The sequence below is a fragment of the Carcharodon carcharias genome, chromosome 10 (genome assembly GCF_017639515.1).
Source record: "Carcharodon carcharias isolate sCarCar2 chromosome 10, sCarCar2.pri, whole genome shotgun sequence".
In the NCBI taxonomy this organism is placed as follows: domain Eukaryota; kingdom Metazoa; phylum Chordata; class Chondrichthyes; order Lamniformes; family Lamnidae; genus Carcharodon; species Carcharodon carcharias.
In genome coordinates, this window is record NC_054476.1 from 116,930,302 (window position 1) to 116,953,791 (window position 23,490).

Consider the following 23,490-nt stretch of genomic DNA (forward strand, 5'->3'; position numbering starts at 1 on the left):
GGATTAATGTGATCTGGAGCTGCACTGAGAGATACATTGTTGGAACTGGGTAGTTCTGTACTTGGCAATTCATTAGATACCCCTAGAATATCAGCTCTAGGATGATCACACACCTCTGAAATTGGCAGTGAAGCATCAATTACAGGTTGAGCTTGCATTAGTTGGGATGTTTCGCTAGCCCTAATATGATCGACCTGTGATGTACAATTCTATCTTTAACATGCACTTGAAAAGATAATGGACCAGTCTCTGAAATGATGGCTCCTGGAGTCCAACAGGGTCCTCTTCCAAAATACCCACATACACAGGGTCGCTTACGTGGAACGTACGAGCCTTGCTGTGCAGATTGTGGTTCAATTTTTGATTATTCTTGCTCTGTGTCACCTTCCCCTCTAGATTTGGAAGCACCAAGTGTAAACATGTATGCAAACGGCATTTCATCAGTAACTCTGACAGTGTTGAGCTGTAGCAGTATATGGTGTTGTATGGTAACTTAGGAGAAATCTGGAAAGGTGAGACTCCAGAGTACCTCCAGATAACTTCTTCATAGCAGCTTTAAAGGTCTGGACAGCTCTTTCAGCGAGACCATTGAGTGAAGGACACCAGGGAGCGATCTTTATGTGCCGGATACCGCTCAGGTCCATGAATCTCTGAAATTCCACACCGGTGAAAGCTGTTCCATTATCAGAAGCAACAATCTCAGGTAAACCATGCACACTGAAAGAATGGTGCAGCTTTTCAATAGTTGTGGCTGAAGCTGATGTTTTTACTTCGTAAACATCAAGCCATTTTGAATATGCATAGTTGATTAATTGGAACATGATGCCTAGAAACGGTCCCACTTAGTCAATATGCAGTCTAACCCAAAGTCGGCCAGGCCATTCCCATGAGTGAAAAGGAGCTGAAATATGTAGCTTCTGGTGTTGCTGGCAAAGTGTTTAACCATGCTCTCAATATCACTATCTATTCCTGGCCATCAGACGTAGGTACATGCCAGCATCATCATCTTTGATATGCCTGGGTGTGCACTCTGAAGCTCTGCCAAGAATAACACTCTACCCTGTGATGGTACCATGACCCTTTAACCCCCAAAGCAAAGTTCCATCTTGACAACTCTGTTCATTGTTTCGGGAATGAGTCATCAGACACAGGTGTTCTTGGGCATCCCTGTAAAACAAAGTTTTTGACTTTTGACAGCACTGGGTCCCTGGTCATCCAATTCTTGATCTGTTTGGCACATACAGGTGATGAACCCAAGAAATTTAACAATAACATTAACTCTTGTGGAACGGGTGTATTGACAAAGCTACTGGTAACGGAAGATGACCAAGTGCATTTGCATTGGCTATGTGCAAGACAGGGCCGTACATGAATGTGTACTCGTGAGCTCATAGCATCAAAGCCCAATGTTGGATTTCGTTGAAGCTGTAGGCGGGATGTCTTTGTCTTCGCTGAACAAACCTGTCAGCAACTTATGGTCAGGTACAATTGTAAAATGTTGCCCGTGTAGGTATTGGTGAACTTCTTGACACTAACTAAACCTGATAATCCTTTTTCTAACTGAGAGTAGCCCTTATCATCTTGGAAAAGTGTTCTTGAAAGGTAGCCAATGGGTCTTTCTGATCCGTCCTCCATTTGATGTGATAGAATGGCTCCCACACCATAAGGAGAAGCATTACACATTAACATTAGCTCTTTAGGTGGGTCATAATGCACCAACAAGCATGATGAATGAAGCAGTTTCTTCACTGTTACAAAGGCTTCACCTTGCTGTGAACCCCATGACCAGTGGTGGTTATTCCTCAGCAACAAATGCCGTGGTGCCAGTGGATAGATTAGGTAAAACACGACTATAGTAATTAATCATACCTAGGAAAGATTTAAGCTCTGTCACATTAGAGAGTGACGGTGCATTTTTAATTGCTTGAACCTTGTCTTCAACAGGATGCAACCCCATGGCGTCCACTCTGTGACCCAGGTAGGTTACCTCTGATGTGTGAAATGTGCATTTTTCTCGCTTCAAACACACACCTGCTTCCATAAATCTTAGCACTTCCTCAAGGTTGGCTAAATGTTCAGCTTCAGTCTGCCCAGTGATGAGAACATCATCTAAGTATACAACCACACGTGGACGTCCCTGCAGGAGACTCTCCACAGTTCGCTGAAAAATAGCGTATGCTAATGAAACTCCAAAAGGTAATCGGGTGTACTGGTAGAGGCCTTTATGGGTATTAATTGTCACGTCTTCCCTTGACGTGTTTTCCAATTCCAATTGTTGATAGGCATGACTCATGTCTAGTTTTGTCTATGACTTGCCTCCTGCTAACTTGGCGTACAAGTCATCGTTTTTGTAGGAGTGGGGTATTTGTCTAACTTGGCTGCTTTGTTGACTGTCAGTTTGTAGTCACCGCATATGCGTATAGGCTGGTCTGTCTGACAACTGGAACTATGGGTGCGGTCCACTCAGAAAACTGAACAGGCTGAATTATTCCCAGGTTTTCCAACCTGCACAACTCTGCTTCCTCTTTTTCTTTTGGTGAGTAAGGCAGTGGTCTGGCTTTGAAGAAACGTGATGCTGCCTGGAGATCGACATGCATTTTATCTTGCATGCTCTTCAGTTTTCCTATTTTGTCTTGAAAAACAGTGTCATATTTCTTCTAGAACTCTGGAATTCCATTGGACTTCAAATGGAGTATTTCTGACCTGTCAATTTTAATTTTTGTAGCCAATCTCGACCCAAAAGACTGGGCCCCTCCCCCTTTAAAATTATCACAGGCAGTTGGGCTGTCTGTTGTTTGTAGTAGACTGGGACAGCAGCAATGCCTTTGACCTGAATGGATTCTCCAGTGTAAGTTCTCAGCTTGGTGGGCATCCACTCCAATGTCAATGGCCAACCCCCTTCACTGAGGTACTTGATCGTGTGCTCCCCAGCAACAGTAGCTGAAGCACCAGTGTCCACCTCCATCTGCAGTTGCTTGCCATTCAATTGCCCTGTGCCACTCTTGTGAGCTCAGATTTAACAGTAGTCACATGATAGAGTGTACATCAGTGGTAGCAGCCTCAGCCTTTGTATTAGTTAGCTCAACAGATTTGTTTGTTGTTTTGCTGTTTGCCTATCCTTTGTTCTGCAATGCCTAACCAGCTGCCCTTTCCTGTGGCAATAATTGCACTCTGCCTCTTTGAATCTACAAATGTCTGCTCCATGATTTCCTGCATATCAATAGCAAATGCGTATCCTGTCACTGGCATGTTACCATTTAGGGTTGCTAAGTCTTTGGGTGGTGGGCATAGAATCGTGTTTAAAATCTGCTATTCTCTTCTTGGTGCCACGCTCAGGCAGGTTCCTATCCAGCATGGAGTATGGTGCCATTATCCACATGCTGCAAAGCCTGTAAGTCTTTTGTGGCATTTTCCAAAGCAAGAGAAAGTACCAGGCCACGCATGAAATCACTGTCGGATTTAGCTAGCAAGCGCTGTAGGTGTCGTCTTTGACTCCACATACAAGTCTATCCCGCAGCGTATCATTCAAGGCTCTCAGTACTTGGTTAACTGTTCCACAGTTGCCACAAAGGTGGCAATGGACTCTCCCGGGACATGAACTCTTGAATTAAACTTCAAGTGCTGCATGATCACAGACGGCTTTGGCAATTTCATGAGTTCCACTAACTCGCTGTATGACTTAGAACTGGGTGCGTTCCGGGCAGTCAGGTTATATGTTTTGTTTCCACGTGCACTCAGCAGGATAACTTCACGTTTTTCTTCAGTAATCTCGTTCGGGGTGAAATGGAACCCGAGTCTCTCAACATACTGACTCCAGTCTTCAATTTTAACATTGTATGAATTAGTTCTTCCAAACAGCGGCTTGACTGTTAGTATTGTTCAACTTCGTTTTGCTCACATCAATCAGGGCGAAGTAAGCAGCGGAAGCCAGTTTTATCCTCGTCACCAAAATTAATACCTTGATAGAGCAGTAGGTTTGGTGAAGACAAATCTAAACTTTAGGAGACAAGTAGAAGTGCTTGCACACTAGTTGCGATCTCTCTGTCGGAAGCCCCGCCCACAGGATTACCCATAAGCTTATTGAGCAAAGTCACTGTAATCACATCATATGATGAGTGATTGACAGGAGAGAGGACAATACATCTGATCGCTACATCACCTGAATGCAGAATTATAATTGCTGTACATCTAGAACAGGAACAAGATAGAAAACAGAGTAAACTAAGTATTTCAATTATTAAAGGTTTGATGAGTGCACATTGCACATTTCTGGCTGTAACTCGGTTTTATTCTGGCTGTAACTCGTACAGAAACAGGTTTTACCCGACGTTCATTAAGGATGACCAATCAGCATCTCTGGAACTGAGCATGCATCTTCAGTGATTGAAATGTGGCTCTTTCAAAACTTTGTTTGAACTCAAGTTTCATTGTATCAAGTACAGATAGCAAATGGCAGTATTAGCCACAGAAAGGAGGGCTACCATCTACTCATTCTGACTCTTCGGAGTAACTGTTTATAGTACAAATAAATGTAATGCCTTCACAGATATGCTGCAACACAAATGAAAACTCACTTCCTAAGTTTTAAGTCCTAAGACAAGGGCAAAATACCTCAATTGCAGGGAATCTGAAATAGAACAGAAAATGAGTAAGGTGGAGTAGGTCAGGCAGCATCTGTAGAGAAACAGAGTTAATGTTTCAGGTTGATGACTTTTCATCAGAGCTGGAAAAAGTTAGAGATTGAACACATTTAAAGCAAGTACGGAAGCAGGGAAGAAATGGGGGGAATAGCAAGAGGGAAAGACTGTGATATGATGAAAGACGGGAGAGATTATATGACGAGATGTTGATGCAAGGCGAAAGGGTAATGGGACAAGTAAGGAAATTAAAAATGTATCTGGAGGAAACTTAAATTGGGCCTGTCTTTTGCATAATTTAGAAGTATTTTTGGAAACATAGGCCTTTCATAACAAATAGCAGAATTAATTGAGAGTATGAGGAAGTTTAGTAAATGAAGTTGCTGTATTATAAACGTTTTTTGTTCATTATTGTTGAAAGCTGTTGTACGTTCCGTATCATGTACTGATACAGATTTGAAAGGTTTTTTTTCCAAATCACAGCATTCAGAAAAGAAGTTATTTTAAACCCTGTCAGTTGAAAGTATCGAACTGGCTGACTGCCTAAACATCAGTCTCCGTAATAAGCTTAAGACCACTGACTTCATCTCTTCCTCGAGTCCTTTCCTCTATCTTTCACCTCACTATTGGTGATGGGATTCTTCCAACTTGGCCACACTGTCTTAACTCACTCCCAACAATTCTCCACCATTTTTTAAAAAAAAACTCTCAAAAAAATCATTTGCCAACCAAGTTTTTAGTCCCCTTTCTTAACTTTCCCAGCACCCATTCCTTTATCCCTTTTTTATCTGCTTTTCTCCTTTTCCTCTATAGAGTACCTTGGATGCTGTAGAAATGCAATATAAACCATTCAAAATAAGTACAACCAAATCCTGGTTTTAATTATGGATCTACCATACAATGCACTCATATCTTGTCCTTTGCTGAAGTGAGTTATCTAGTTTCAACTGAAATGCAGCACAATATCCAGTGGGGCATGCTCAAACCTAAAACAAGTATTCTACCACAAGCAAAAGCCTTTGCCTTGATTCCAGAAAAGAGGCTAAATGCCATTAGCAGGAATGAAGGTACATTCTGGGATAGGGGAGAAAAGAAAGGAAATTACAGAGGAGGCACACAATAAGGGAAAAGAAAAGCAAATGAGAGAAGGGGACAGATAGAATTTGGGAGGAGGGGTGCAGTGGAAGGGGAGGAAGAGAATGATGCAGGGAATTAGAGGAAGAGGGAATATGAAACAATGGGGGAGAGAGAGGTGAGATTGAGTTATGAGAAGGGTGGTGTCAGACACTGCAAAGGGAATGATAGGTTAATTAGAAGGGAAGTGGAGAGGTATGAGAAAGAAAAAGGATTATGAAAATGCAACCCACATTTTATAGAAACCTTTGGAGACAAGACATTTCATAAATCACATTGATAGGCTGTGTTTTTGAATTTCATGCAGATACAGAGCATGTGTCTATTTCTCCAGCCCATGAGCTGTGAAACATTTGACACATGCTCTATGTAATCTATAGCCTGTCACTTTCGTCTGCTGCTGCTTATATGGCAAGTTGTTAAAGAGACATATTCTGACATAGTGAAGGCTTTAACCTATTGACAGACCAGGTGGCAATTATAAATCACACAATGAAGGATAAATCTAGCAAAAAACAAATGTAGGTCAGCTGCATTCCACAAACACGTTGACAATCAAAACACTAATCCCCTTTTTCCCTCTTGTCTCTCCTTCTCCAGCCTTGTCTCTCCTCCTCCTCTCTTGTCTCCTCCCTCTCCTCCCTTGTCTCTCCTCCTCCTCCTCCTCCCTCCTCTTATTTCTCCCTTCCACACACTATTCTCCCCACCTGCCCCCAGTTTAGTCATCTGACCTAATATCTCCTTATGTGGCTCAGGCGTCATAATTTGTAATGTTCCTGTGAAGCATTTTGGGATGTTTCATATTAAAGACACTTTTCAATCAAAGTTTTGTGGCTCATTGTCACATCTTGTTTGATTACTCTTCTGTGAAGTGCCTCAGTTTTAATATTGAAGTGCTGTATATATGCAAGATGCTGTTGTTGTATATGTAACAAACATGATATACGAGAAGGGTCATGAGGACTCGAAACGTCAACTCTTTTCTTCTCCGCCGATGCTGCCAGACCTGCTGAGTTTTTCCAGGTAATTCTGTTTTTGTTTATGATATACGAGAAGTTGTAACAGATAGAAATCGTTCAAAATATGGTAATGAACAAACTGACCAAATTCTGACAATCTGGGGAGAGGCAAGGGTGACAATTTGCACTGTCATGATGTACACTCAATGTAATTTAAGAACAGAAAATGGATTCCAAATATTCAGTTTGGTAGCTACCCTTTAAAAAAAATAGATTTTTGAACTGTTTATTTCTGTTTAAAAATGTGTTATGGGTAATTTTAGTCAATCTGTGACTGGTTCCTGATCATTTTCCTTCAAGCCGGTTGCAACGTGCTAGCTCCACATTAACAGAAATTCATGTGGAATAATTTATCTTGATTTCCAGTGACAGATTAACAGATTACGATGTTTTTTACAGATTTTATATAAAGCCAGTGACTGGATGAAAAATTACGTCTATGATAGTTTTTCTTGCAAAACTCGGGACCCCAAATGTGGTTACTGTTAAACAATTTGCTGTAGCCATAGCAACAGAACAGCAACGAAAATTGAAGTCAGTCTGGTTAAGTCTGAGGGACCCAAGTAACCTCTTGGGGGAAAAAATTATTTGCTGCAGAGCTTATTCACAGCTGAAGCTGCCCGCCCTTCTCAATTAAAGGCCAATGTTGGTGGCAGGCTGGCATTATCATGGTGATCACATTATACTAGTCTTTGTGCAGCACTGCAGAAAGTCTGTTGGGATGAGTGAGAGAAACCTGAATGAATTGCTGCAACCTTTCTCTGGTCATTGGGAGTTGCTGACACAGGGAGGAGGGGAGTTGATAAGGTTGCTTCATCAGTGACTTCACATAAATTATAGGTCCCTGAGATGGTCTTATTCCATGTACTTCTTCACTAAAACTGCCACTACCTGCCTCTAAAATTGAACAAACACAGTTGCGACACACCTGTTTGTTTTCCTTCCTGATGGTTCTGCTTCTTGTGGAGTTTATGGGTCCACAAATAAATAAGCTGTAATCAATACTCTGTCCAAATGTCCACTCTTCTAATGTGAGTTTAGAAAGCCAGTGCTGGCAGGCTGTCTGACCATGAAGGGCATTTGTAAGGAAGTAGATACAGTTTTAATTAGTCATCTGTGTATTTGTGTGTGCTAGGAATGAGTTTTAGCTTTAATCTCCAAGGTTCATTTGTATTTCTGTATTTGTGGGTTAATAGTTTTAGTTTCACTTTAAAAGATGCCTGCATTTTTAATGAGTTTTATGACACTTGACTTGGAGAGTTGTGTTATTGAGGGAGGTAGTGGTTTAGGGAAGTTAAAACAAAGTAGAAAAAAAAGTGTGCTGTTACCTAGCAACAGGGAGTCCAGAGAGAGAACACACACACACACACACACACACACACACACACACCAACAAACTGAAAACAGTTTGAGTTCAGTTTGTCATTGTGTTCTAAAGTTAAAAAGAACTGCCAGCAGAGGCAGCATAGGAGGAGGGACAGATAGCAAGTTACAAACTAAAGTTGAAGCTGATTGCCAAGTGAAGCTAGACAGAAGGGAGTTGCAGGAAGCAGATTTCCCCAACAAAGGACACAAGAAGAGGGCCCCAAGAAGACCTTCTAGTCAAAGGGAATGAAGAGGAATCTGGAAAAGGTCCTGTTAAGAGTGAGGAGCAGAGAAAGGCTCCAAGCTTAAAGGGAGAGACTGCAGAAAGCAGATTTAAAACAATATTAGCTTGCAAGAAGCCAGAAGATCGAAGGAGACAGCTGAACGGCTGTAATTCTTTACTATGGGCATGTGAAGCAGTGGTGTTCTGTTGGCATGGCTGAGCCAGCGTGTGTGTTTGTGGAATAAAGCTTGAATGCACATGGTGATCCGGGGAGAGGAATATCGGAAGGGGAATTCAAAACCGTGGAGGTGGACAATTGTGGAAGGCATCTAAGAGAGAGCATTGGTTGGGAGAAGATTCCAAAGCAAGTTTTTCAAAAGTGGAGATTCAGTGACACCAGTTGGCTCATGGTCTGTCAAGCGTCTGGGGAGAATTGATGAGAGATCCGTAGCATCTGTTTGGGGTCGCATCTGGCACTTGGTTTCAGAGTGACTACGGATCGTCTATTGATTTATTTGGACTGGGTACTTACTGTGAACCTTACAGTATAAGGTAGCTTTCGTAACTGGTGTTTTCCTTACGAATCTGTATTTATATGTAAAGATGTAGTTGTGGGTGAAGGAGTATTGAAATATAGTTAATCTTTTGGATGCTTAATAGATGTTTTATTCTTTTGTTAAAAGTTCATCAGCTAACTCCTGTGACTCTGATCAGTAGCCACTCTTGGCATATCTAAACAAAAAATAGCTAGGATCTATCAAGCCGGGTTCCAACCCAGGATTTAGCTTGTCCAATAGTAACATCAATTGAGATCATAAGAAAGTGGGGGCTCATGCGAGATTATTGTTATAAGGTGGGACCTCTTGTGGGATTGGAAATCTTTGAACATTGGTGGGATCTGTGAATCCTGTAATGAGTACATAGAGGTACTAAAGTTGGACATAGGAGTTGGAGTTGCTGTGAGGTATATTGTACAGATTGGAATTCAAAGTAGCTTTGGAAGTTGCTGCAGCTTTTTTTTACAGTTGGAAGATGTAACCCTGACCGGTTTACAAAAAGTACCTAGAGCAAGCAAATGGAATTGGTGGATAAGTTGGAGTTAGAATTACTAGGGGTGAGGAAAGCAGACATTGTTGACATAGTAGCACAGCATTTGAAATTGGAAGGGATACCAGAGAGACCACATTCTCCAAAGGCTGAGGCAATTGAATTGGCTAAGATTCAGTAGCAAATTAAAAAACTTGAATTGGAGGAAAAGGAGAGAGAGGAAAGGGAAAAAGAGAGAGTATTTCAAAGGGAGCGGGTAGAATGGCAGAAGTGAGATAAGGCAAGAGAAAGTGACCTTCAGAGGGAAAAGTTAGCAATGTTAGAAAAGAGAAGGAACAAGAAAAGGAATACCAGGTTAAAAGGCTGGACTTTAAAAACGGGGCCTCAGATGCTGAGGATGATTCTGATGGTGAAATGACTATCTCCAACCCAAAGCCCAGTGGGGAGATGTTTAAATTTGTGCTAGCCAAAGTTTGAGGAAAGGGATGTAGAGGCATTCTTTATCTTGTTTGAAAAGATAGCTAAGCAAATGAAGTGGCCGAAAGAGATCTGGACATTGCTCTAACAAAGTAGGTTGGTGGGTAGAGTTTAAAAGTTTGATGCACCACTGTCAGAAGAGGTTACTGTGGATTATAACGCATTAAAAAAAGGCTATTCTTAGTGCATATGAGTTGGTCCCTGAGGCATACAGGCAGAAATTTTGGAATATAAAGAAACAGTCTGGGCAGACCTGTATTGAGTTTGAGCAGGCAAAGTAGAGTAATTTTGACTGCTGGATACGAGCATTAAAGGTTGAGACAACATATGAAGCTCCTAGGGAAATAATTCTCTTATAAGAATTTAAAGATTCACTTCCTCCTATAGTTAGAACCCATGTTGAAGACCAGAGGGTTAAAATGCAGAGACAGACAGTGTGGAGATGGCTGACGATTATGAACTGGTCCATAACTCCAAACCCTTTTTCTGTCATCCCCACAACCCTGAGAGGGACAGAAGACAGGAAGGCAAGTAGCTAGGGAAGAGAAGAGACAGTTGGGAATTCCCAGGAAGCTTCTTCTCAGATCAGAAAGGAGGGAACTGAGGGTGGAAGTGACATTTGAGGGCCCAAGTCTTTCCATTAGACAAGGCGGGGTACATTCAGGCCGATTGCTGGAGATTAAATGGTAGAACTATTGCAGTAGTAGGAATGCCTAGGAATCCTCAGGAAAGGTTGCATCAGAAAAGGAAATGGTTGTTTAAACTGCAGCAGAGTGGTACAGGTGAAACATATTTCTTCAGAACATACAGGGAAGGGGGAATGGTTCAGGATAGTCTGGAGAATTCCTCTTTGATTACTGATGAAGGAAGTCAGATTATTAGAGGTTCTGGATGTTTTGTTTCAAAGGGAGAAGTGTTACCTTACTCCTCCAACAAAATAAGTAAAGAAATCAAAATTTTAAGAGATACTGGGGCAGCTCAATCATTGATGGTGGCTGTTGATACAGTTTGTGTTCTGGATACTTTTTCCTTCATAAAACTATTACTTAGAGGTATTAATGGAATTTATGAAGCCACAAAGTCACTTTGTAAAAGGAATTGTTACGATGCGAATTATTCCCAATTCACCTATTGAAGGGGTGGAGATCATACTGGTCTTAAACTTCAGAAAATTACTGTGGCCAACATGATATGCTTATTGCTGATAAGCAATTGAAGGAAAACCTGATTAACATAGAAAACCAACTTTCGTGCATAAAAGAGAAGTTCGCTAATGAAAGAAAAGAATTGGTGAGAACAATTGAGAAGCAGTCGTGGAAAGTAGGACACTTGACTGAGGACTTGAAATGTCTAAATGGTCACCTTGTAGAAGCAAACTTCACAAAAGTCAATCTTCAGTTAAAACTTGATGAACTTCAAGCAGCAGAAGTCGCTATGAAATATTGTGGAAAATCCCTTGAAGAAAAGTAATTGTTGGTACATCAGAATAATTGGTTGCAGAATTAAATACCAAAATCAATGAACTGTTAGAACTTCGTCATGAAAAGAACAATCAGATTCTTGAACTTCAAATCAATCTGGAGAAAATGAAAGAGGAGATGTGTGATATAGTGTGTCACAGTTCTGAAGTTGTTCCTGTCAATAAAAAATCCTTGCCAAATTGTGGTGTAGTTCAGCAAAGAACTGATCCAAGTAACATTACTGATGTATTGACTTCAGTAATAAGCAATATGAAAGCAACTAAAGTGCCTACAGAATTGGGAATTAAGTGTCAACAAAAAGGACTGAAATTGCAAAAAAATCTGGAAAGATCGATGACCAGTGACACTGATTTAAAAGTGCTTGTCCGTGCTACTCCACGAAATACAGCAGCTGGAATCCAGGCAAGTGGGCAGTTTGCAAAAGACCATTCAAAACCTGTGGAGAAGAGGCACGATATGGTTCATGGACTATGCAAAAGAGCTCAAGCGTTAGAATGAACTATGAAACTCCAAAGGGAGAAAATAATTGATGCTGTTCAAAAGAGAAGTGGAAAAGACCTGTTTGAAATGGGATTGGGAGAAACAACAAGATCATTAGTTCAAAGATCAAACCAAGCAGGAGTACGAAACCCTTTTGTGCGAACATAAAAAGCATCTCAACATCCTAAAAGGGATTTTGACCAGAAAAGAAATGAGATGTGAATGCACAAAAATGCCATTTTGACTTTGATAAATCAAAATGAGAATTTACCACATTTGAGTAAATAGAATGTAATAAGCTATTCTTAGAGGTTTATGATAAGTTTATGTGAAACGAATGTAAGGCCATTGTAAAGAATTCTTCACTGTTGTGAAGCTTGCTTTCTTGCAAGGGGAGGGTGTTAGGAAGTAGAGACAGTGTGTGTATTTGTGTGCGCTAGTTATGAGTTTTAGCTTTAATGTCCAAAGTTCATTTGTATTTCTGTATTTGTGGGTTAATAGGTTGAAATCTGAGTTTTAGTTTCACTTTGAAAGAGGCCTGCATTTTTAAAGCGTTTTATGATCCTTGAAGTGGAGAGTTGTGTTATCGGTTGGGTGGCGGGGGGGGCGACATGCAAGCACACACGCAGGAACCAGAACCAGCCTGAGCTCAGTTGGTAATTGTGCTCGAAAGTTAAAAGGAGTTGCCAGCGGAGCCAGCATAGGAGAAGAGACAGATAGCAAGTCCCAAACTAAAGTTGAAACCAGCTGCCAAAAGAAGCTGGACAGGAGGGAGTTACAGGAAGCAGGCTTCCCAAAGAACAGAAGAAGAGAGGCCCCGAGAAGTCAAACTGAATGAAGAGGAATCTGGAAAAGGCCCTGTTGAGTGAGGAGCAGAGAAAGGCTCCAAGCTTAAAGGGAAAAGCTGCAGGATGCAGATTTAAAACAATATTGGCTTGCAAGAAGCCAGAAAATCCAAGGAGACAGCTGAACGGCTGTAACTCTTTACTACGGACATGTGAAGCAGCGGTGTTCTGTTGGCATGGTTGAATCAGTGTGTGTGTGTGCTTAGAAGAAAGCTTGATTGCAGGTGGTGATCTAGGGGAGAGGAACATCAAAAGGAGAATTCGAAACCTCTGAGGTGGACCTTTGTGAAAGTCATCTGAGCGAAAGCATTGTTAGGGAGAAGATTCCAAAGCAAGTTTTTCAGGGGTGGAGATTAGAAACCTTCATGTGAGTTTAGTGAGACCAGTTGGCTCATGGTCTGTCAAGCATCTGGGGGGAATTGATGAGAGATCTATTGCATTTGTTTGGGGATGCATCTGGCACTTGGTTTCAGAGTATGGTGTGCCTGACCACAGGTCGTCTATTGGTTTACATGTGCTGTGTACTTAGTGTGAATACTAGAGTATAAGGTAGCTTTTGTAACTGGTGTTATCCTTGCGAACCTGTACATATCTGTAAAGGTTTAATTGTTGGCAGAGTATTGTAATATAGTTAATCTTTTGGTTGCTTAATGTTTTATTCTCTTGTTAAAGGTTCATCAGCTAACTCCTTTGACTCTCTTCAGTAGCCACTCTCCGCGTATCTTGTGTGAAGATGCTATGTGCTGAATTGTTTTTTCTGCTATGGGCTCCAGGCTGTTAGAAATTGAACAGAAACTATTTTGCAGAGCAGTGGCGAGTGGCCTACTCTTGCCCCTGATTCATATGTTCTTAATTGCCAAAACCTGTTTCACGCAGAACCTTTCCACTCAGCTGAGGAGGGCCTTTATCTCATCGATCTGGATTTGATTCAAAACCAATTGCCTCAGGTGAAATGCTTCTGTGCTATACCAATGTGCTGACTAAACCCCAGTTGATATATTTTTGACTAATTCCGATAACTAGCTTCACTCACAGTTTGAACTCAACAATTTAATTAATACGAGAGGGAACTTGAAAAAAAATCGGAGTTTTTGGCTCACTTGCCATTCACCGTGTCCAAACAATGTAAAGTGACAATAAGAGCAAACAGGATACTGGTTAAATTGCCAGATCAGTTGTATTCAAATCCCCAAAAATTGTCGGCTTGCATCTAGAGTATTTTCTAATTCTGGCCTGAGAGGTTGTACAGGAGACAGCAGCTAGGGTAATCCAAATGCCAGAGAATTTTGAGGTATGATTCAATGAGCTTAAGCCCTTTAACCTTAAAAATGCTTCCAACGACCACGTACAAGTATATAACAAATGAAACAACTTACTTTCATAAAACACCTTTGTAGGAAAAATGAATCTAGGTGCTTCAGAGAGGAAGAAAGCAACAGCCTAAGGGCTAGTGACTTATTAAAGGGGAGAAGGTTGGGAGGCTTTAGGGCCATTCTAAAAGTTTGAGTTCAATCATTTGAATGTTCCACCAGAAGAGAGGCAGGGTTGGATAAGGTACAGATGACAGGATTTTGGAGGAGTTAGAATTTATGCAAGGTACAAGGTGGAAGGCTGGCAAGGAAGGCATTGGAGATTGAGAGTCTGGAGATGATGGTTTTTGAAGGTTTGGGAAGGGTTGATGGGGGAAGGGGCAGTGAAAATAAATGGTTTTACTGTTGGAGAGAATATGGTTTTTGAAGCTCAGCTATGCATTGAACAAAATGCTAGGATTTCTGAAATGAGCATCAAGGGAAAGGGATGGCACTGGCATCAAAAGAGCTGGGTTTTGGTGTGGCAGGACTGGGGAGGTAGCAAGAAGAGTGATGACTTTGGTCCTCCCAGTGTTTATTTGGAAGGAGTCTGGCTCTTCCACAAGTTCATTTTCAGCAGTGGGAAATTATGGAGTGATAAAATTGTGCATCATCAGCATACATTTGAAAGTTGATCCTCTGGCTGGGAGGCATTATGTAGATGAGGGGGGCCAAGGATGAATCCTTGAAGAGAAATCATTGCAGGTGTCATATATACATAACAGATAAGAATGGAAACAAACAATAGCCACTCAGTAAAGGCAGATGTTGGTAGTGTTACTAACCATGTTTAATATTGCAGATTTTTTTATCCATTCATGGAATGTGGGCGTTGCCAGCTAGACCAGCATTTATTGCCCATCCCCAGTTGCTCTTGAGAAGTTGGTGGTGCATGTCCATGTGGTATACCTGCAAGGTACACCCGCAATGCTGTTAGGGAGGAAGTTCCAGGATTTTGACCCAGCGACAGTAAAGGAATGGCGATATAGTTCCAAGTCAGGATGATGAGTGGCTTGGAGGGGAACTTGTGCCTCCAGCCCTTGTCCTTCTAGATTGTAGTGGTCATGGGTTTGGAAGGTGCTGTCTAAGGAGCCTTGGTAAGTTTCTGCAGTGCAACTTGTAGACGGTACACACTGGACAGGTTTTGGGGAGTCAAGAGGTAAGTTACTGCCACAGGATTCAGAGCCTCTGACCTGTTCTTGTAATCACAGTATTTATATGGCTAATCCAATTCAGTTTCTGATCAATGCTAAGCCCCCAGGATGTTGATAGTGGGGGTTTCAGCGATGGTAATATTATTGAATTGTGGTTTTTGGAGAACAAGGAGAATTAGAGTTGTCAATGTTTTATTAATTATGTTAAGGTTTGTCATTGTCAATTACATGTTAATGAAAACAGGTGATAGGTATTTGAACACATAAAAATAGGAGATAGCTGAGGCACTGGTCAGGAGTGTTGACTCTGTACCAAGTCAATAAACACTTTCAGCAAATGAAAGATAACATTCTATGTCTGAGTTTTGACTTCACTGTCTGGTGTGGACCGCATTAACATTGAGGTCACAGGAGGGACAAAAGTAATATCCCAGTAAATGAAAGTGTTTTGTTGCTGAGTTAGGCAAAGTGCCTGAACATCAGATTTTTTTCCAATAAAATGTTTGCCATTCATTTTGTGATTACCATAAATTCAAAGTGATATATATAGAAGATTACATGTCTCAAAGGACAAAGATTCTATTTTTGTCACACTCCAGTTTTGTAAATGCAATTTATGCACTTGGGAACAACAGGTACTGTGAAATAGTGCTTAAATCTGTGTTAGGTGAGACAAGTTGAAGTAGCTCAGAACATAACTGAGTAGGTTTAATGTATCTGCAGCATGCTTACAGTCAATTGCAGGAGATTTGAGTGTTAAAGATGTAAGAAAGACAAAAACTAAGCAACAGAGGTCTGTATTAAATTATAACAGAACTTGAAGCTATAAAAGAGAATTTAAATATACTTGGTTGGCAATATCATAGCACTATCTGCCATAACCTGTGATGTTGATATAATTGCTATTGATCATGGTTTTACTAACAAATTTGGCCTTGCTACCCAGTTGACATCACAGTTTTTAAGTACAGGAATACTGCAACCATTTGTCATTTATTACAATAGGAAAAATGACAGTTTTACTTAAAAAAAGACAGATTTTGGCACAATTGTATTAAACGTTAACCGCATTTTCGTGGTAGATGTTGCAAACCTCTAGATTTTGAAAGGTAATGAGATTTAAGTACACAGTCCATTGGCATTGTGCCTAGTACACAAATACATCATATTATGAGCAGTTGGGATAAAGATTCACATTCAGGGATCTCTCAGGCTGTTTTTCTGATCTCAGCTGATATACTAGGAAAGAGACAGCAGAGTTCAGCTATATCCTCCAGGGAAGAAGAGGAATAGATTCAAGTCCAGCTTTTCAAGCAGCACTGGTTGGATAGCTTTCACCTGAACTATGCTGGGACCTGTGTACTGGCATTTGTATAACTAGGGCTGTAAAGGGGGCTTTAAACTTAACGGTGGGGGGAGATTTGGAAAGTTAAAGAGAAAGGATAAGGCAATAGTGCAGGGTAGTGATGCTGATAATGATACCAGAGTGTGACAGAAAGGACAATGTACAAATATGAGGGCCCCAACAAATTAGGTCAGAACAGGAAAAATGGTGAAAAGACAAAGTTGAGGCTCTTTATCTGAATGCACGCAGCACCATCATCATCCCTGGGCATGTCATGATCTGCTGGCAGGACTGACACTGCAGTGGTGGCACAGTGGTGTACAGTCAGGAGGGAGTTGCTCTGGGTGACCTCAACATCGACTCCAGACCCCATGGTATCTCATGGCACCAGGTCAAACGTGAGCAAGGAAACCGCCTGTTGATGACAATGTACCATCCCACCCTTAGTTGATGAATCAGTACTCCTCCATGTTGAATACTACTTGGAAGAAGCACTGAGAGTGGCAAGGACGCAGAATGTACTCTGGGTGGGGGACTTCAATGTCCATCACCAAGAGTGGCTCAGTTGCCCATTACTGACCAAGCTGGCCAAGTCCTAAAAGACATAGCTGCTAGACTGAGTCTGCAGCAGGGGGTGAGAGAACAAGCAAGAGGAAAAACCTACTTGACCTCGTCCTCACCAATCTACCTGTTGCAGATGCATCTGTCCATGACAATAATGGTAGGAGTGACCACCGCACTGTCTTTGTGAAGACGAAGTCCCATCTTCACATTGAGGATATACCCTCCATCATGTTATGTGGCACTATCGCTGTGCTAAGTGAGAGAGATTTCGAACAGATCCAGCAACTTGTAACTGAGCATCCATGAAGCACTGTGGGCCATCAGCAGCATTATAATTGTACTCAACCACAATCTGTAACCCCATGGCCCAGCATATCCCACACTCTACCATCCGCATCAAGCTGGGGGATCAACCCTGGTTCAATGGAGAGTGCAGGAGGGCCTGCCAGGAGCAGTGCCAAGCATACCTAAAAATGAGGTGTCAACCCGGTGAAGCTACAAAACAGGACTGCTTGCGTGCCAAACAGCAGAAGCAGCAAGTGATAAACAAGGCTTAGTGATCTCACAACCATTGGATCAGTCCTAAGCTCTGTAGTCCTGCCACATCCATTCATGAATGGTGGTGGACAATTAAGCAAGTAACTGGAAGAGGAGGCTCCACAAGTATCCCCATCCTCAATGATGGGGGAGCCCAGCACATCAGTGCAAAAGACAAGGCTGAAACATTTCCAGCCTCTTAAGTTAGAAGTGGCAAATGGATGATTCAACTCAGCCTCCTCCTCAGGTCCCTAGCATCGCAGATGCCAGTCTACAACCAATTCAATTCACTCCATGTGATATCAAGCAACGGCTGAAGGCACTGGATACTGCCAAGGATATTGGCCCTGACAATGTTCCGGCAATAATACTGATGACTTGTGCTCCAGAAGTAACTGTGCCCCTTGCCAAACTGTTCCAGTACAGCTACAACACTGGCATCCATGGAAAATTGCCCAGTTATGTCCTGTACACAAAAAGTAGGATAAACCTAACCTGGCCAATACCTGTCCCATTACTCTACTCTCAATCATCAGCAAAGCAACAGCGCTATCAAGTGGCACCTACTCATCAATTACCTGCTCACTGATGCTCACTTTGGGTTCTGCCAGGGTCACTCAGCTCCTGACTTCATTACAGCCCCAGTCCAAAAATGGATAAAAGAGTTGAACTGAAAAGTTGAGGTGAGAGTGACTGTCCTTGATATCAAGGCAGCAGTTGTCCATGTGTAGCACGAGCAAAACTGGAGTCATGGGCGTCAGAGGGAAAACTCTTTGCCGAACCGCTAGTTGAAGTCATACCTAGCACAAAGGAAGATGATTCTGATGGTTGGAGGTCAATCAGCTCTGTCCCAGGACGTCACTGCAGGAGTCCCTCAGTGTCCTAGGCCCAACCATTTTCAGCTCCTTCATCAATGACCTTCCCTCTATCATAAGATTAGAAATGGGGCTGTTCGGGAATGATCGCACAATGTTCACCATTCATGACTCCTCAGATACTAAAGTAGTCCATGTCCAAATGCAGTAAGACCTGGACAATATCCAGGCTTGGGCTGACGAGTGGCAAGTAACATTCATGCCAGGCAATGACCATCTCCAACAAGAGACAATGTAACCATCACCCCTTGACATTCAATGGTATTGCCATCGCTGAATCCCCCACTATCAACATCCTGGGGGTCACGATTGACCAGAAACTGAAGTGGACCAGCCATATAAATACTTTGGCTACAAAAGCGGGTCAGAAGCTGGGAATTCTATGGAGTATAACTCCTGACTCCACAAAGCCTGTCCACCCTTTTGAAAGCACAAGTCAGGAGTGAAATGGAATACTCTCCATTTGCCTGGCTGAGTGCAGCTCCAACAACATTCAAGAACTCCGACATGTCCAGGCCCATTTAATTGGCACCACATACACTGCAATAAATATTCACTCCCTCCGTACCGATGCATGGCAGTAGCATGTATCATCTACAGGACACACTGCAACAACTAGAAAATCATACTGTCAGACAGAGTCAACATGGTTTTGTGAACCGAAAATTGAATTTGACAAACTTATTGGAGTTCTTTGAGGATGTAACGTGCAGGGTGAGTAAAGGGGAACCAGGAGATATAGTGTATTTTCATTTCCAATAGGCATTTGTCAAGGTTACTACACAAGGTAGGAGCTTATGATGTTGGCGGTGAAATATTAGCATGGATAGAGGATTGGCTAACTAACAGGAAATAAGAGAGTAGGGATAAATGGGTCATTTTCAGGTTGGCAGCTAGTAATTAATTAGTGGAGTGCCACAGGAATTAATGCTGGGGCCTCAACTGTTTATGAGCTACATTAATGACTTGGAAGAAAGAACAGACTGTTTTGGAGCCAAATTTGCTGCTGATACAAATATAGATAGGAAAGCAAGCTGTGAGGAAGATACAAAGACTCTGCAAAGGGAAACGCAAGGGTGAAATGAGTAGGAAAATAATTGCAGGGGGAAAATGTGAGGTTGGCAAGAAAAATAGAAAAGCAGAACATTGAAATAGAGAGACTGCAGAATACTGCAGTACAGAGGAATCTGGACAACTTTATACATGAGTCACAAAGTTAGCATGCAGGAACAGCAAGTGATTGAGAAGGCAAATAGAATGTAGGCTTTCATTGCAAGGGGGATGGAGTATAAAAGTAGGGAAGTCTTGCTGCAGCTGTACGGAACATTGGTGAGACCATACCTGGAGTAGTTTGTGATGTTTTGGCCACCTTACTTAAGGAGGGATATACTTGTGTTAGAAGAAGTTCAGAGAATGCACATTAGGGTGATTCCTGGATAAAGGGGTTATCTTATGATGAAAAGTTGAGCAGGTTGGGCCTGTACTCATTGGCATTTAGAAGAATGAAAAGTGACCTTATTGAAACATATAAGATTCTGTGGGGGCTTGACAGGGTGGATGCAGAGAGGATAGTTCCCCTCCTGGGGGAATCTATAACTAGGGGACACAGTTTAAAATTAAGGGCTCTCCCAGTTAAGACTGTAATGTGGAGAAATTCTCAGAGGGTTGATAGTCTTTGGAATTCTCTTCCACAGAGAGCATTAGAGACTAGGCCATTGAATATATTCAAGACTGATTTAGACAGATTTCTGGTTGACAAGGGAGTTAAGGGTTTTGAGGAACAGGCAGGAAAGTGAAGTTGAGGCCGCAGTCAAATCAGTCATGATCTTATCGAATGGTGGATCAGCCTCTGAAGTGCCGAATGATCTAATTCTGCCACACCTTGTAGTAATTTGTACAAAAACTGAGAGATGTCTAGGAGCAGGCCACTTATTGTGTACAATAAATAGTGTACAATAAATAGTGTACAATAAATAGTGTACAATAAATAGTGTACAATAAATAGTGTACAATAATAGTGTACAATAAATCTTTTAATGTGGAACTTGTGTTTTCGATTTGCTTTAGCGTGTAGGTTCAACTTAAAGATGCCTTGTTAGAATGTAGATTCACTTGCAACATCCAGACTCTCAAATTCACTTTTCAAGTGATATGGACAAAAAAAACAATATTTAAAAAAAACAAGGAGATTCATTATCCTGGAACCTAGAATTTGCAACCATTACTCTTATCTTTTAATTGGCTTCAAGAACTATAACCCTCTATGGTTACCTCAATTGGCTGTTTACACCACTGCTCCACAGGGAGTACTTGAGCAATAGTCAAGTTAGCAGCTAAACACCAGTTGATGTTCCAGCAATCTTATGGTTTAAAAGTCCTGTATCTAGTTCATGTTTTGGGAGCCAGCTTCAATGTTAGACTTGTGCATGCAAATCTCTGCACCTCACTTGGTTTGCCCATGTTTCCTCTAAAACAGTAGCAAGTTCAGCTGAACAGGTAGGGAAGGTAATAATCAAAAGCAGCTTTAAAAATTCACCAAGGGCAAAGTCCAAAGGATATTTGAAAACAACCAATCAACAATGAGCTTTCAAGAAATAGCTGCCAGATCAAGGGGAAAAAAAATGTAACCAGTAAAATTGCTACTTGCTCACCAGTGCAATGTCATTTTTCTTTTCAGACATGGTATCCAATAAATTGCAGAATAGCAACGTGTTTACCATTGCAAAGAGGAATGTGGAGGGTCAGGACATGTTGTACCAATCCTTGAAGCTAACCAATGGGATCTGGATGCTGGCAGAACTGCGCATTCAACCTGGAAACCCCAACTACACGGTAAGAGTGTGCATCACAATCAAGATTTATTAAATAAAAGTGTACCTAAAGTAGGGTTTCGATATCTGGTCATGTGAGTAACACCCAGAGTACTTTGGGTGGCATTAGGGGCTCCATAAGTTGTCTTCAGTATCACTGGGCTAATGAGAAAAAAATTAGCAAGGATTTGTGCACCTGATCAGCCACCCCCTCCCCTCTTTCACACTCTCTCTCTCTCTCTCTCTCTCTCTCTCTGTCTCCCCCCCCCCCCCCCCCCCCCCCCCCCCCCCCCCCCAAGTAACCCTTGATGGAAAATATGTGTATGACATTGAGTGCAGTGGGGACACACCTTGGTGTGCGATGGCTCACAGGGTTGAATAGCTTGCTCACACTCCATCTCTAGATCTAAACATGAAAGATGGCCAGAGGTGCATGGTTTTAGCAAGTGCCCTGGCACTCACCGAACTGTACCCAAGCATGAGAGAAAGGGGAGAAAACTATGCAGAGGTGGATTGGGGGGGGTGAGGATAGTGGCAACAGTGTGGTGGCTGGGAGTGGTGGGGCATGTGCAGAGTTCGTTGGATGTACCTTATTCATTTACCTTTACCTAATTGTCTGTCTCATGGTGAAAGAAGTTGGCTGATAATAGATTTTCTTGCAAGTTGTTCTAGCTTCCTGAAACTTGAAGCCTTCATCAAGGCAGCTGAGAACTAGATTCAACACACGAGCTCAGCCAGTGTACAGTAATAATGAACATGGCCAAGTGCATTTATTTGTATTATAAATTACCCATGAATCAGCAGCTTTTATTTTTCTTCCTATACCGAATAGGTATCTAACTTGTTCATTAGTTTCTAATTACTTAATTCACTTAACCATTATTGCAGTGCACTGTGAAATGCTGTTGGCTTTTCATTTTCAGATAAGTATCATTGAGAGGATACATTAGTGAGCGGTTAAAGAATAAATAGACATCAAACTCTCTTGACTGCTGAATGTTTATGACTCCCCTTTTAAGGTTTGGCTTGCATCTGCGATTTAGAGTGAAACCTAAAACAAGCAGCACCAGGATCAGTGCTGTCATACATCAGGCAGCATATTGTACTCAAAATATCACCTCCCACTGAATTGCTAAACTGGCACATTCAGTGGATGATTTTGATGATGGGCACTCGCCACTGTCCAGCGGTGAGCACACAAATTCTCTACATTTTTAGAAGGAAATAAAAGGCATGGAACACTTTCTGTTTCCGTGCGGTGTACTCCATCAAATATAGCATGGTTAGATGCAAAAGAAAGCTCCTTCATTTGGAACTGTTCAACACTGACATTGATAGGAACAGCAGTAGGCCAGTCAACCTCTTGAGCCTATTCAGCCTTTCAATTCTTTTATTCATTCACAAGATATAGGCATTTCTGGCAAAGCCAGTATTTACTACCCATTGCTAATTATCCTTGAGAAGGTAGTGGTGAGTTATCTTCTTGAGTACAATTGAGTGGCTTTTAGGTCATTTCAGTGAATTAAAAGTCAATCACATTGCTGAGAGTCGGAATCACATATCGGCCAGATTGGTTAAGGATGGCAGATTTTCTTAGACATTCAGTTAGATAATGGCTTATCTCTATTTAATTTCCATTTGCTCCATATCTCCATATACCCTGGGCCAATAAAATTCTTTTTCACTTTTGTATTTTTCAATTGGCCAAGCCTCAACATTTTCTGCAATAGAGTTCCAGATTTCCTTTGAATGGTAATGACACCTCTGTTGCAAATCTCAGACAGGCATCACTGTGGTTGCAGCTGTGACTGAGGCAGAAGGTTGTAGATTGTAGTTCCACTTCAGAAACTTGAGCACATGCAGAGAGGGTGTTGCATGATTGGAGGTGCCATCCTTTTGATGAAACGTTAAACTGAATTTGCTGCCTCAGGTGGATGTAAAAGCCCTATACTACTATTTCAAAGAGCAGGAGAGTTCTTCCTGATGTCCAAGTCAATACTTATCCTCAATCAACATTATTAAAATTTCTCGCACTAGCCTATCCTATGGTCTATCAATTAACTGCCAGTTAATACCAAATTGAGAACAGCTTTGCACTGTGGCCCCAGAAGATGAGCACAATCTTGAAGCTGTGCAGGCTAATCTGTT

At 41.7% G+C, this 23,490-nt stretch overlaps 1 protein-coding gene across 3 annotated transcripts in view; it reads left to right on the forward strand.

Annotated features, from left to right (window-relative positions):
• ap2b1 (adaptor related protein complex 2 subunit beta 1) overlaps positions 1-23,490 on the forward strand; it is a 325,740-nt gene that overhangs the window by 261,792 nt on the left and 40,458 nt on the right. For all 3 annotated transcript variants that reach the window (XM_041196885.1, XM_041196884.1, XM_041196886.1), the window contains one exon: positions 21,210-21,364. In XM_041196885.1, coding sequence (XP_041052819.1) covers positions 21,210-21,364 — 155 coding nt within the window. The remainder of the gene's footprint in view (positions 1-21,209; positions 21,365-23,490) is intronic.